At 52.6% G+C, this 14,004-nt stretch overlaps 1 protein-coding gene across 2 annotated transcripts in view; it reads right to left on the reverse strand.

Moving 5' to 3' along the window:
• The window catches only part of DTX4 (deltex E3 ubiquitin ligase 4), a 32,948-nt gene extending 19,590 nt beyond the window's left edge, over positions 1-13,358 (reverse strand). The window contains exons 1-2 of one of the 2 annotated variants that reach the window (XM_059709253.1): positions 12,386-13,358; positions 3,884-4,610 (exon numbers count right to left, since the gene is read on the reverse strand). In XM_059709253.1, the coding sequence (XP_059565236.1) occupies positions 3,884-4,610; positions 12,386-12,596 (938 nt within the window). In that variant the 5' untranslated portion in view covers positions 12,597-13,358. The remainder of the gene's footprint in view (positions 1-3,883; positions 4,611-12,385) is intronic. The other variant, XM_059709252.1, reaches the window with a different exon arrangement.
• Between the last annotated feature and the right edge of the window lie 646 nt (positions 13,359-14,004).

Consider the following 14,004-nt stretch of genomic DNA (forward strand, 5'->3'; position numbering starts at 1 on the left):
TAGACCTGTGAAGAACTGGGGTTAAAAGATGCTAAGGAGATTTTCTGACAATTTCCCACCCCAGTACTCAAGAACTCAGTCCTCCACCCACAGCGGAGTCGAGTCCTCCTCACAGCAAGTCCCCACTCACAGGGCTGCAGAGGCTGGGAGTGGAGGCCTGGCCTCCTGTGCCTGTCCTGCTCCCCACCAGGGGGCAGCACCCCACTCAGCCCCGCACCTGCCTGACCCCTTCACCACTCCAAGGCCCCCACTCCCGCTGATAAGTAGTTGTGATCTGGGTGACAAAAGCTACCTTTGTTCCCACAAACTGGACTGGCAGGTTTCCACACCCAATCTGCTTAACCAGGAAATATTCCAACCCGCACAGCAACCCCCCAGGCAGCCCAAGAACTCTGGGGAGAGGCAAGGTCTGGAGAGAGGGAGGGTCTACACCTGGGACTCCTGTGAACACTGTGGGAGAGGTGGGTGTCCCCGCTATGCCAGGAAAGGGGAGCATGGCAGAAGGGTTTGTCACTGGATTCTGGTGGCACTGGGGCTCAGGGAAGAAGGGAATATTTGTTTATGAAATACAGAAGGCTATATAGGAAGGAGCCCCTCCCCCAGCCAAGGGGCCTGGAAGTCGCCTTCCAATCCAGCTGAGCAGCGGCATGTGACATGTGCCTTTGGAAGGGCCACCACAGCCTCTCTGCTCTTGCTGGCTGGGGCCCCTGTGAGGATGGAGGATCTGGAGCAAATACTTTGTAAATAGCCAAGCCCTATGCAAATTTGGGTGATTATTTACATTTTTGTTTCCCAACTGTGAGAGGAATTTGGGCTTGATACAGTCTTCTCCTGCTGTAATATTCCAATTTTCTCAGGTTCTTGAGGGCATCAAGTGTAAAGTGTCAAGTTGCGTGTTGGGCAGTCCTTAGGATTGTCGAGTTAGCAACAACTGGCCACCCCTCCCCCACTGTTATTGGTTAAAATGAGAGCCATGGAGACTGGCCCATATAGTCCACACCAGTCATACCCTGTTGGGGCCCCAGCTCCATATGCCTGAACCCTCCTTCTGGAAATCAGCAGCCCGGTGGCAGGCATGCTTCCAAGTCCTCCAGGCAACTGAGCTCAGCCAAAGCTGTTGGCCTAACCACTTGTTGACCAATCAGAAGACAATTCCCCTGCCCCCATTCTGTTGGGTTGATCCCAGGTATGGAGGGTGCAAGTTTTAATTTCTGTGTCTAAAATATAAAACTAGGAAAAGAGAAGAGCTGGTAAGGTGGCAGGGGAGGGGAGTCGAAGACGGGAGAACAGCTCTGCAGATGCCCTGGTGAGAGCCAGTGTTTCTCTTGAAGTCATGAGCCAACCCAGGAATCCTCAGGCAGAACAATGGTCTTGTCTCTCCAGCAACTATGGCCTCATTGGAGATAGAGAAGCCTCAATTCTGGAGCAGAGGGCCAGAGGGGCGCCTCTCGCCCACCCCTGAACAGCCCCCCTCTCTCTTCTCTTTAGAAGCCCCCTGCTTGTGTCCCTGAATAATTTACTGGGTCTTTTGTTCCCCCCAAACCCTTCTCTCCATCCCACCTCTCCCACCCTCCCTGGTCTTCTTTTTTTCCGTGGGAAAGTTTCTTGAAGAGGTCATGGGCAGCGAGGGGTGTGGGGAGGGGCCACTGGACGACAGAAGGTCGATGGCAATGCCAGACAAAGGGAATAAACACGCTAATTAAATGGCCAAGAAAGACTGGAGCAGAAGATGGTAGTGGGGGTGAGGGAGGTGGTAAGAGGTGAAAAGAAAAGGGCTGGAAGCTAGGGAGGGGCCTCCCTTGTCAGGAAAACAGAGCAGAGAAAAAAACAACTTGTTTCTATAGCTCTTTTGAAACTGCACTGGCCGGCCCTTCAGCCTATTCTCTCACTCCAATTCTACTGGCTGGCAGAGGGAATAAAGCAGAGAGATAAAGAGCTGCCGACTCCCTCATTGGGATTTAAAGCGATCTGGGCTTCCTTTCCCTCAATTATGGCATGGGGTCACTTGGCATTTGTCAAGGGCGCCAGAAATGAGGTAAGGCTGCTCAGCTTTGACTTCAATTCAACAACTACATAGTGCATATTCAATAGATACCTGAGAATAATTGTAATAACAGCAATAGCAGCTAATTCTGACCCAACTCTTACTATGTATCAAGCATTGTGCTAAATCTATACACCAAATATTTCATTTAATCCTCATGATAACCTTATAAAGAAGGTGCTATTATTATCCCCATTTTACAGATGAACAAAGTGAAGACAAGAGGATGCAAAACTTACCCCAAGTTATACAGCAAGGAACTTGGGTTCAAGTCTAGGCAGTCAGTTCTGGAGGCTGGGTTCTTACAAGTGCCAGCAATCACTCTGAATTGTTAGAGGCCCCCAAGATGTTATTGTGTGACAGTGAGTAGAAATTGAGTGGAGGCACTGTTTAGGTACCCAGTGCCCTCTCCCACATACTTCTGCCCACTCAGAGGAAGTCATATGAAAATCCCATGCACCTGACCAGTATTTGACTATTTTGTTAATTGTTTTCCCATAACTGAGGAGCCAGACTTAAGCAAAAAAATAAAATAAAAAAGTAACAACACACCAAAACAACAAGAACAGTGGATTAGGAGACTAAAACTTAGGTTCCCAGCCCACTCTGTGTGTAACACTCAGCTATGGGGCTCTCCCTGGGGAGCCAATGCATGCCTGACACTTGCATCACAGGGCAAGGGAATGGGATAAAGCTGGGGAGTGCACGTGGTAAAGGTTTTCACGATGACCCATGGGGCAGGCAGGGCAAGCATGATGATCCCCATTTCACACGCGAGGAAACTGGACCTTACTGAGATTCTGTGGCTTGCCCAGTGGCAGAGGAAGGTATACCCCCAGTCTATGGTATACCCTCCTTCACTCCTCCCAGGGCTGAATATCCATGTGCAGAGATCACCCTCTGGGCAGCCTGAATTTCACACTCAGGTGTCCAGTCTAACCCTAACCATCCCTACTGCCTAGGGCTCCTGGGCTACAGGCCAGGTGCCTCTGGAGAAAGGGAAATTGGGTGACGATGAGAAGCCAATCTCATAAGAAACCAGGGCTGGCAGGCAGAGGCTGTGGGCACTGCATGGCCCTGGGTTTCTCCCATGTTATGGTCGAGCAGATCACAAAGATCATAAAAAGCAATACTCATAAAACATACGTCATCACCAGCTTGTCACAGGATTAACTGCGACAATGCAGGGAATGTGTCCAGCACATGGTAAGGACTCACTACTATGGGCTGTTATTCCAATCCGAAGGCACCCCTCCAGCTGCCACACAGACCAGAGGAAAGGGACAAATCCTTGTTTGGCACCTACTGTATGCCAGGCACCGTGGTGTATGCTGGACAGGGAAGGGGCCCTGCAGAGTCAGACAGAGTCTGGCTCTGCCATCAGACTTTCTAAAGTGTGAATCCTGGTCTCTGGACATGATTAGCTGCGTGCCCTTGAGCAAGTTAACTGGTAGTGTCTTCATGTGTAAAATGGGGTCAAGCTGCCTACTTCACAGAGCTGCTGTGAAGGATTAAATGAGGTGATACGCCCCCCCCCCAAACTGGAACAACCTGGGTGCACAATTAATGTGGCCTGCTATTACAATCACACCTGGTCTCTTTAGTCCTCACAACAACCCCCACGTGGGTATGGCTGCCAGAACTCACAGAGGAGGAAGTGAGGGACTGCCCCATCTCAGGGCCAGTAAGAGGCAAAGTCTCCATTAGAATCGCCCCAAAGGCCGAAGCCTCCTCATCCACCTGCAGGTAGGGTGGTAGGACACGATGACAGGGAGCGGAAAGTCCGTCGTTTGCTCTGCCTGGGGAGTAGAGACTCGAGGCAGCCATGCAAGCACCTACCCAGAGGCGATCAGCACCCGGGACTGCGCCATGGCCAGCCGCTGCAGGTTGGTCCTATTCAAGGTAGCCAGGGCCACCCTTCCTGTCTTGCCGTTGGTCCCCGGGGGGCTGGCAGGAGAGCCCACAGCCGCCCCTGCCGGAGTGCTGGCGGCCTGTCGCTGGATTGGCTGGGATGGGGCCATCTTCACGGGGCCTCGGATGGTGCCCGTGCTGTCCAGGAGCTTGGCCCCAGGTCCTGGTGGTGGTGGGGGCAGCTTGACCGCTCCGGATGGGGGCATGTTCTTGCGGGCTGCTGGAGGCTGCGGGGGCCCGGCTGCCTTGACGCTCATCACCAGGACGCACTGCGGGCAAGAGCAGGGCGGTCCGGGTGGTGAGGCAGCTGATCCCGCGGATCCGGCTGATCCCGGGCTGGCCGGCCAGGACTGGGCCTTGGGCAAGGTGCCGGTGACCATGGGGTAGATGAGGTCCAGACGCCGGCGGACGCGGCGCTGGCGATGGGTCTGCCGGTTGATCTGGCCCATGGTGCTGAAGTCAATGACGTAGCTAAAGCCGATGGAAGTGAGGTCGATCCAGGGGTGCTGCCTCTCGTAGGCGTGTTGGATGGTGATGCCCACTTCCATGTCGTAGGGCGTCCAGGAACCGTTGTCGTTCTCCCACTCCCATACCACGCCCTTCCCGGGGGCCGAGGATGGGTCGTAGTAGTTGCGGCGAACTGGGCGGAGGGTCCCTGCCAGAGGGGAATAGAGGAGAGGGTCAGGGTCAGCAAGGAAAGAAAAGGAATTCTGTTTCATTCATAGGCAAATATCAAATGAGTCCTACTGTGTGCCAGGCACTGGGCTACCTGTTGAGATATCAGCTATGAATGAGACTCATTCCTATCTCTTAGTCACATCAGGGTGAAAACAGATGAGTTATACCGCAAAGGATATGGGAGGCAGTGCCGCTACCAGAAGGAGCAACTCCTGGTTTGGAGTGGGGACACCTTGATCTGCAGCCAAGTTTGTTCCCTTACTAGCTAATGTAAACCCCTCAGCCTCCTTTTCTCCCTTGAGAAACAGGATGACTCCTTTGCTGAGTTTTTGTGAAAAGCAAGTGTGACTCCTCATTAACTCAACAAATACGCACCTGTACATGCCAGGTTCTGCATTTCTCTTGGCCCTAAGGCACATAATACTCTCGATACCCAGTAGGTGCTCATAAATATATCCTTTCTCCCTTATCCCTCTAAATGTTCCTGCCTCTAGGGTTACGGATGAAAGGAACACAGGGCCATGGAAACCTAGAGGGCACAGGAAGACCCTGCCTCTGTGGGGGAAGGCTGCCCAGAGACAGTGGTCACTGAGCTGGCCTGTTATTGTGAGAAGAGAAAGGAAAATCGGGTAGAGAGCACACTCCCAAATTTCCCAGCATTAAGTCTTTATATCAACAACAATAATGGTCATAAGAATAATTTTCTATGTATCAAATGTCTTTCTTTCAAGAAACCCAAGCCCTCCTAAAGAGATCATTTTCATTGTTACAATCTTGCTGCGGGTAGGGGTTAGGGATAAGGACAAGGCCAAGGTCATTGCAGGGGAACAGTACAGCAGAAATGAGCCTGCAGGACAAGAAGGGTATACTAAGCCTCCAACTGCTGCCTCTTTCTCCCCTACCTACCCTCAACCTGAGTTCAGACTTCATTTCATGGATATCATCAAGGCTACAGAAACTCAGCTCAAGGCAGGATGGGGAAGCTGGTGAAACCTTCAGGGTGGCTGGAATCGCCAAATCTGTCATCTTGAGCCCTAGCCATCAAAGTGGTGGGAAAAGGCTCCCCTTCTCCGGCCTCTGACTCACCCCTCCTCCAACCCAGAGGAAGACACCAGGACTTGGGACAGAATCCCATTCAAGGGGGGAAGAAAAGGAACAATGGCTATTCAGGCCTTTGCCAGGGTCATAACCCGCCCCCCCCCCCCATCTCCAACCCCCTTAATGACCCAAAACATCAACATTCAGAGGCAGGAGGGAGAGGCAGAACAATCCCCTATTCAGCAGCAGGACCTCTGCTGGGGGACATGGGGTAGCTAGCAGGACAGGAGGAAGCGGGGAGGCACTAGTCCCCTGGTTTGCTTCTATTTCCTTCCTAAGCAGCCAGCTCGCTGGGGAACAAAGAACACAGGCTTTGTGTCCAACAGCAGAGGACCCGCCCCTTCCAGCTGTGTGATTGAGCCTCAGTTTCCTCATCTGTTTGGAACCCGGGGGAGCTACTTCAAAGGGTGAACTTGAGGATGAAGTGTAGAAATGAATATAAAGTACTGAAATAACACCTGTCATGTGGCAAGAGCTCAAGAAAAGTTGGTGATTATTATTGTAATTTTTTCCAACTATTTGTCTGAGCAGGATGGAAGAGGAGGAGGAGAAAGAGAAATTTTATGTATAACTCATATTTGTACAATCCATGTGATCTTCATGGCAATCCTATGAAACACCTTTTAGAGATGAGGAAATTAAGTTTAGAGAGCTTAAATGGCACTCTTTTGTATTCCTTCCAGGTAGCAGAGACAATGTACTGGACCAATTTTCACAGATGTGCTTAGAGGGCTTTTTTTTTTTTTTTTTACACCAGTGTTACCAGTCCCAGAGATGCCTGGGAATTGCCCCAGAGCTTCTGGAGATCCTGGCTCCCTAACCATCCCAGGTTTATCTTCTTTTGTGCTTGTATTGCCTCCACTCCTGACAAATAGACACCCCTTTTACCCTCATGGGTTCCCTCAGAGTGCCTGGACCTCCTCCCCTACTGCCCCTTCTATTGAAATGCCCCCCTTTGCTTTTTTAAAAAAATCTATTGAAATTCTCCTGACCATCCAGGTCCTATGCCATTTACCACCCATCCCTTGAAAGGTTCTCCTAGTCAGGAATCTGGGGTGCACCAGGGTCTCTTTTCATCCCGGTGCCTTACATGGAAGCATAGTCGCCACAGTGCAGGTCTTTGCTTTCTAGTGCCCACTGCAGTGCCTGGCAATAATGAGGGCTCCAAAAAGTGCTGTGATTGATTGACGACTTCGGGCTAATTTGGCATTTCATTATTTGCCTCATCTACTGAGTACCCACTACTGCTGTGAGGAATGCCAAGACCTAGGCACTCCTCAAATAGCTTACAGTCTAAAACAAGACAGGTATGCTAATGACTATTTATTCATGAGGCAGAATAGCCACAGGAAGGGTGCCAACAAAATGCCTGTTGGCAGAAAATCTGACCACATCCTTAATGCTTAAATCCTTTTCATGACTTCCCCTGAGTTCAGCATGGAAATCCCCTCCCCCCACTCTGCTCACATTTCTGTCACCCCAGTCTCCTTCACTCTCTGTCCACTGCCATGCTTCTCTGGACCTTTTCATAATGCTGGTCCCTCCCTCCAAACACTCAGGCAATCCTCCTCACTGCTCATCCTTCACATTTCCTCTGTGTTGCCTTGACCAAATTCCGACTCCTATTTTTCTTATAGCATTTATCTTGATGTGCAATTACACATTTATTTGTGTGATTAATTAGATGAAAGTCTGTCTCCCTCCACTGGACTCCCAACCCCATAAGAGTGGGCATCCAGGTGTTTGCTCAGGGCTGTATCCCCCAATGCTTGGAATGTCCTAGAGGCTCAATAAATATCAGTTAAATATTAAATAAAGTAATGATGGTTTGGAGAACATTTTAAGAAATGGATGATAAATAGCATAAGACCTGAATATAAGGAGAATTTCAATAGTCAGACATGACAAAGGACTGCTAAGCTGTCATGGATTTTATTTGGACACAATAAGGAGCCAGTGAAGTTTGTGACACAGAGAAGTGACAAGAGCAGAGCAGGTCTGTTAATTGTGTCTAAGTGAGGAGTAATGAGGGTGTTGGCAGTGAAAATGAAAAGGAGGTGACAGGTCGGAGGGCCCTACAGAGAGGAAATGGGTAGGACTTGACCACGAGGAGCTTAAAGCTTTTCAAGAGCAGTTCCAGGATCACCTGATTCAGAATCTTTAGAGGTACAATGCCTTCCAGCCCTGGGGGGCGGAGGGGAGAGAGCCACACTGAGTTCCCATGCACACTAAAGTTCTAACTGCTGGGCCACATGGTCTATGTGCCTGCACATGCCTAGCACCCCAGTAAGACTCTGAATGACAGGATGTGTCAAACAGTCCTGGGTTTAGACCATGGGCAAGTGGTAAAATGGAAGCACAAATAACAGGCAGAGGGGTGTCAAGATGAAGAGCTGGGTTTGGAAGGAGAAAATGTTGAGTCCAGTTCAGTCCTAGCAGGTTAATTACAGACAGAAGGCAGACTTCAGAACCAAAGTTGTGGGACAAAAGAGATGGTGGGATTTAATTCTCTGATTATTTTCCAAGGCAATTCCATCTGGAATGGGCTAGTCCTGGACCTTCTTTAACCAGGACTGTGAACTAGATGATCGGAGGAAATCCACTGGATCCTAAAGGTGCAGTAATCCAAGGAAAAGGCCTCTAATGGGATAGAGATAAAGGATGTTCCCAGACTAAGGAGGAATAAAGAGAAAGAAAGTCAGTTTTTCTTGGCAACTCAGACACCTGCACTTCAAAGCACCTAAGATATTTCAGCTTCTGGAAAATGGGAGACAACACTTTCTAAGATGACCTGAGGTCTCTAGGGCATTTCACCCACATCTATGCAACACTGTGTTAGAGCATCTACTCTGTCCAAGAAATCTCAGTACCCCTCACCCTTACTAGAATGATTCACGAGGGCAAGACTTAGGTACTTAAGTGTTTGTTACTGCTACACTCCACATGCCTAGAACAGCACTGCATGAAGCAGGTGCTCCATTGGTGTTCACCACATAAAGGAGTAGAGCATAGAACAATTGATTTGGAACCTCAGCTCCCCCATTGACTGACTATAAACCTTTGAATAACTTAATCTCTTTCAACTTGCTTCCTTTCCTATAAAATGGGAACAATAGGTCTTTCATAAGGCTCTTGGAGAATTAAACAGGATAATGTGTGCAATGTGCTTGGGCATCACTATATTGTAACTGTCACATGGTCATCATTCCCTTTGCCTCCTCCATTCCTGTGCTCACAGAGGATGCAGGGCATTGTGGAAGCCTAAAAATCAGCTGCATCAGCTTCTGTCAAACCCTTTAATCTTTTTCCATCTGACCCTCTGACCACATGAAAGTCATAAAAGAGGCCACAGCTCCACAGACATCTCTGAGCTGGAAAGATCCCTCCCTCACACCACACAGCTTCTAAGCAGCAGCATCACTGGAGGAGGGGCCAAACCCACTCACATGCTGATCTGCATGATGGGAAGAAATTCCACAAGGAATCTTGAGCCTGTTCTTCATTCTGCAGAGGAAAATGAGGCCTGAGCAGTGAAGGGACTTGCTCAAGGTCACACTGTAAGCCAATGAGTCTGGGATGAGAGCCTGAGTCATGTCTCCCCCTCCCAGTCTGGGTATTCCCCCTTCCATCCTGCTTCCTGGGCCTTGGAGATGGCAGCGATCAGGTGCATTGGAAGATGCAGAGGAGAGTGATGCTGAAGTATAGACCTCACTATCCTACAGCAGGAGGTTAGCCCAGACAAGGTAAATGACTGTAGGTGAAGAGGACCCAACCAAGGCCTTTGGAAGCAGCCAAGACCCAGACGCCCCCCTCTCTTCTCTTCTTCCAGATTCTCTAGCCTCAAATGCTTAGAGGAGACCAGCATGGAATGCAAATAAGCTCTGACTGGGAGGCTGTCTGGGGTAAGAAGTGTTGAGGGCAAACAGAGGCGGCAGAGGGTGTCTGCAGCCTCCTAGGTATCTCCCTGGAGACAGGCTGGATGAAGTCAGAGCCCAGGAAAGCTGAGAGTCTGAGGACTCCCTTGGCATTAGGGCAGGCTACTTCTGAAAAAAACAAAGCTCCCATCTCAGGAAATGTCCCCACATAGAGGCGCCAACAAAAAAAAAGAGAGGAATTGCCTCTACACAGGGGACTTCCAGCTCTCCTTTGTTTATGGGGATGTTTCTGGTTCCCAGCTTCAAACTATGGCTTAGGGGACAGTGGGTAATTTAATTAGACATTGCCAGGGCTTGGCCAAGGTTGCCTGGGAGCTGGTGGTTTAAAGTTCCTACCCGGTCATGGCCTCATCAATGAGCTATATTGAGAGGAACTGTGTGTCTGTTCGTGGAGAGTGGAGAGGAGGGGGCTCCAAGTCCAGAAACCCAGAAGTCCTATTCTATTTTGACAAGCTCCCTGACAGACACAGCATTCCTGGGAATTCAGCCCAGTGCCTCTAGCACCCAGTGCAGGGCCTGGCACTGAGGAGACAGACAAGAATGCGAAACACACCCCAAGGCAGTCTTTAAAATGATCCAGGGCCAGCTCTCTGCCTCTGGTCTAAAGTCTGCAGAGCACCAGCAAACTCTTCCCCATGGAGAGGCCGACCACCACCTGGTGCCTAGCCTTGAACTAAACTGAGCACCAGGTAGTGGTCAGCCTGTCCTTAGGAAAGAGCAATCAGACCTGAGGGAGGTGGCTTCTGTCCTACAACCCGGTTTTCTCCAGAACTTCGCTTCGTAGAAAGGGCCCTTCAGGCCATGACCCTTTCTAGGCACCATGTCCTTAAACACTGATTAAACTTTCTCCTTTCCCAACTGTGAGACAAGGGCTGGGACCTTTATGTCACTAGGGTGGCTCGCCATGTGCTGCAGAGACTTAGTTTCAAATAGAAAAGCTCACACCTGCCTGTTTATTTTGAGCAGGACTGGAATTCCCTGTCAGGTGTCTTAGCTGCTGGTCTTCCTGGTCCCACCTCCAAGGCTCCACTGACCCCCTCTCCAGACACATGTCCACCACCCCCCCCAATCTGAGGCCTCTGCTCTCACCTCCACAACCTCTGTCCAAATTACACAATTACATTCTCTCTCTCCACCTCAGCCACACTTAATCCTCTTTCTCAATCTCCCATGTCCTCCTTACTCCCTCTTCCTCTCAGCCATCTGAGCTCCACCTCCCTCCCTTTCCCACCAGCGTTTAAGCCTCCTCTCCCCTCCCCCCATGGTAACAGGTCTGGAAGCCTTTCCCCAGAAAACTTTACTCACTGGGCCAGTGTCTGCAAAGTCTTTGGCAAAGAGGTTCTTGGGAGTCATGACTAAAGATGGGACAGGAGGGTGGAAAGCTACCCCTTTCCCATGAAAATCCTAATTAGCACACAGGATGTGGGGCTTTCCAAGGGGGCTGAGATGCCCAGCTCCAACAGCTGTTCTCTGGCCTTCTGGGACTCTCCCAGTCTTCCTCTCCAGTCCCTCCTCCCCACACCTGCCGCTCCAGGCTCCTCTGCACACTCTTGGGAAAGCCCAGCCAGAATTCCAGAAACAACCTCCACCCCCTCCCGCCCCCCATGAGGAGACTAGGGGAGACAGACTTGTCCCAAGTCATCAACTGAGTCTGGACACACTGGGCCAAGCAAAGGGGCAGCTCTGCCCTGCCCCTCCGCCAAAGACCCGCCACCCTGACCTCTGCCCTGCCGCCTCTCTTCCTTGCTCCGATGGGAAGGCTGGTCAGCTGGGAAGTGAGATTGTGGTGGCCACAGTGGCAACTTGCATCTCACAAGAAGATTGTTTGTGGTCTGGGAGGCCGGAGTGTCTCTCACAGTTGATGGTTTAAGGAGGAAGCTTGGGGGCAGTTTCTCCTTAGGAATCTGCCTCCTCCTCCTCCTCCTCCTCCTCCTCCTCCTCCTCCTCCTCCTCCTCCTCCTCCTCCTCCTCCGCGGACAAAGGGAGCGGAGTGGCTTCCCTGCCAGGCATTCCGAGCCCGGTGCCCGCCCCCCTCCCTCTCTCCATCTGCTCGGCCTGTTGCTTCAGCCCTGGGGCTGCACGAGCAGCCGCACCGGCGGATGCCACAGCATCCAGGGCGCTTCAAGCCCTGGAATCTTCCAACTCCAGTCTCCCCTTCCAGGGAGCCCAGCCCTTCCCATTGGAGACTACCGCTAGAGCCTCCGGGGAATCTCTGCTTCCTTCCCCAGTTCCCACACCCAGCACCCCGCTGTGGGAAGGCACCCCACACAGGGGGGCTGAGGCAGTAAGGTGCGTGAGAAGGAGGATGTACGGCAGGCCCAAGGGTGCCCGGGCAAAGCAGGGTCAGCCGAGGTGTGGGCGATGGGAGCAGGAAGCCTTTACTAGGGGCTGGGATTGCTTGTGGCCGAGGTGGCGTCACAATTTCCACCGGGGAGGACCTGGGTCCACCAAGCGCTTAAAGGGGGGCGTAAAAGAGGAGTTGGTAGGGGCTAGGGTGCAGCTGGGTTTGCATAACCAGAACACTGGCATCAATTGCTTGGGGCTTATTGCAGGGGGAATCTTAGGATCTTGGGCAAGAAGCGCCCCCTCCACGACCACCTCTGGGAGCCACCACAGCACGGAGGTGCAGACTGGGTGGGCCCCTGTGGGCTCGCGCCGCGGGAAATCTCAGGGCGGGGAGGGGAGGTGCGCGCGGGCGGGGCAGGGGCGGCCGGCTCACCCGTGTCCTGGCGGAACTGGTTCATTGACTGCAGGTCGATGATGTAGGGCGCGAGCCGGCTGTCCACCTGGCCCAGCACCACGCTGCCCCCGGCGCGGGGGCCGGCGCGGACCACCGCCTCGATGTGGTGGCTCACGGCAGGGCTGTAGGGACGCCAGCGGCCGTGCTCGTTCAGCCATTCCCAGACCACCACCGCCGAGGCCAGGAGCATGGCGAGCCCGGGGCTGCGGCGGCGGCGCGGCGCTGTCCCTCTCCCGGGCTCGGTGCGCCCGCCCTCCTCCGCTTCCTCCTTCGCCGCCGCCTCTGGGCCTCGACCGCGCACCCCGCCCCGCGCCCAGACGCCCCGGGCAGTCTCAGCTCCGGCCCATGGGCCGCTCCCCGGCCGCGCATCCACCGGGGCCCGGAGACCGGGGCCGCCTGGCTCGGACCGCGCGCCGCCTCCGGGGTCCGCCGCTGCCGCCGCCGCTGCCACTGCTCCGTGGGGTCGGGTGGCTTCATGCAAATGTCCGGCTTTCTGCAAACAGGCCCCCGCCTTGCCAAGCCACCCGGCGGGCGCGAGCCGGAGCGGACTGCCAGGCGAGGACCGAGCCCTCGCACCAGTTGCGCCTCGGGCTCTGCAGTCGCCCGGGTGGGAGCTCGCCGCGCGCTCGCGCTGGGAATGGCTCGCTGCGTTCCCCTCCCTTCCCCACTCGCACGAATTGCTGTCTCCGCCTGGGCGAGAGCTCCCCCTCCCTGTGGCTCTGCTCAGTTGCTTCCAGAATGAATCGCTCCTCCCAAGAGAGACACTAAGGCAAATCCGCGCCCGTGGGGGTTACCCCAGCCCCTCCATGACGCGGCCCAAGGACCGCAGTAATGGCCCGGCCTCAACTTTGCCACACCTCCCTCCCAGGACTGAATTGTCTTCTTTCTCTTTTTCTTTTTTAGAATGCAGCGTGATCCGTGTCTGCAGTGCCAGCTTTGAGACACGAAGTGTCTCCCGCTCGCGCACGCACCCGCACCCGCACCCGCACACTCACAGTCGCGCACACAGGTGCCCATACCCCAACGCCCTTCTAGTTCAGGGTGGTATTACCTCATCTTCGCCAGCATCCTTAGCTGTCTGTCAAGGATGCATTGCCACGCCCGCTGACTACTCGGGCCGGTGCCTAGGAGCTCACACGCCCCCTACTGGCCCAAAGCGACGCCTGCCGGCCAATGGCCACACACTAGTTGCCATTCAACTCCAACCTCTGCTCAGGAGACTCAGTCCGAAGGGACGCAGCAATTTGGTGAATGAAGGATTTACACCTACTTCAGAGTAGAAGTGGTTTTTCTGGCCTGCTTCGACGTTGCTTGAGTTAAGAAGACACGTGCTAAATTGATTTATTCTTCAGGGTTTCTGTGACCAAAATAATGAGACACGAAGACAGACACAAGCTAGACTTGGTTATTATGGGCTTAAATAATTAATGTGGAAAATAATCTAAAAGGGCAGATTGACATCAGGATTACATGTTAATCTTGCCCTAGAATACAAACTTTGTGTTGCTGAGGTTGCAATCACATGAAACACTAAATTTATATGATCAGGATCCAGGATAAGATATCAAAAAATAAAAATTATGTGTTAGGGACTGGGA

Source organism: Myotis daubentonii, chromosome 9, assembly GCF_963259705.1.
Source record: "Myotis daubentonii chromosome 9, mMyoDau2.1, whole genome shotgun sequence".
Classification (NCBI taxonomy): domain Eukaryota; kingdom Metazoa; phylum Chordata; class Mammalia; order Chiroptera; family Vespertilionidae; genus Myotis; species Myotis daubentonii.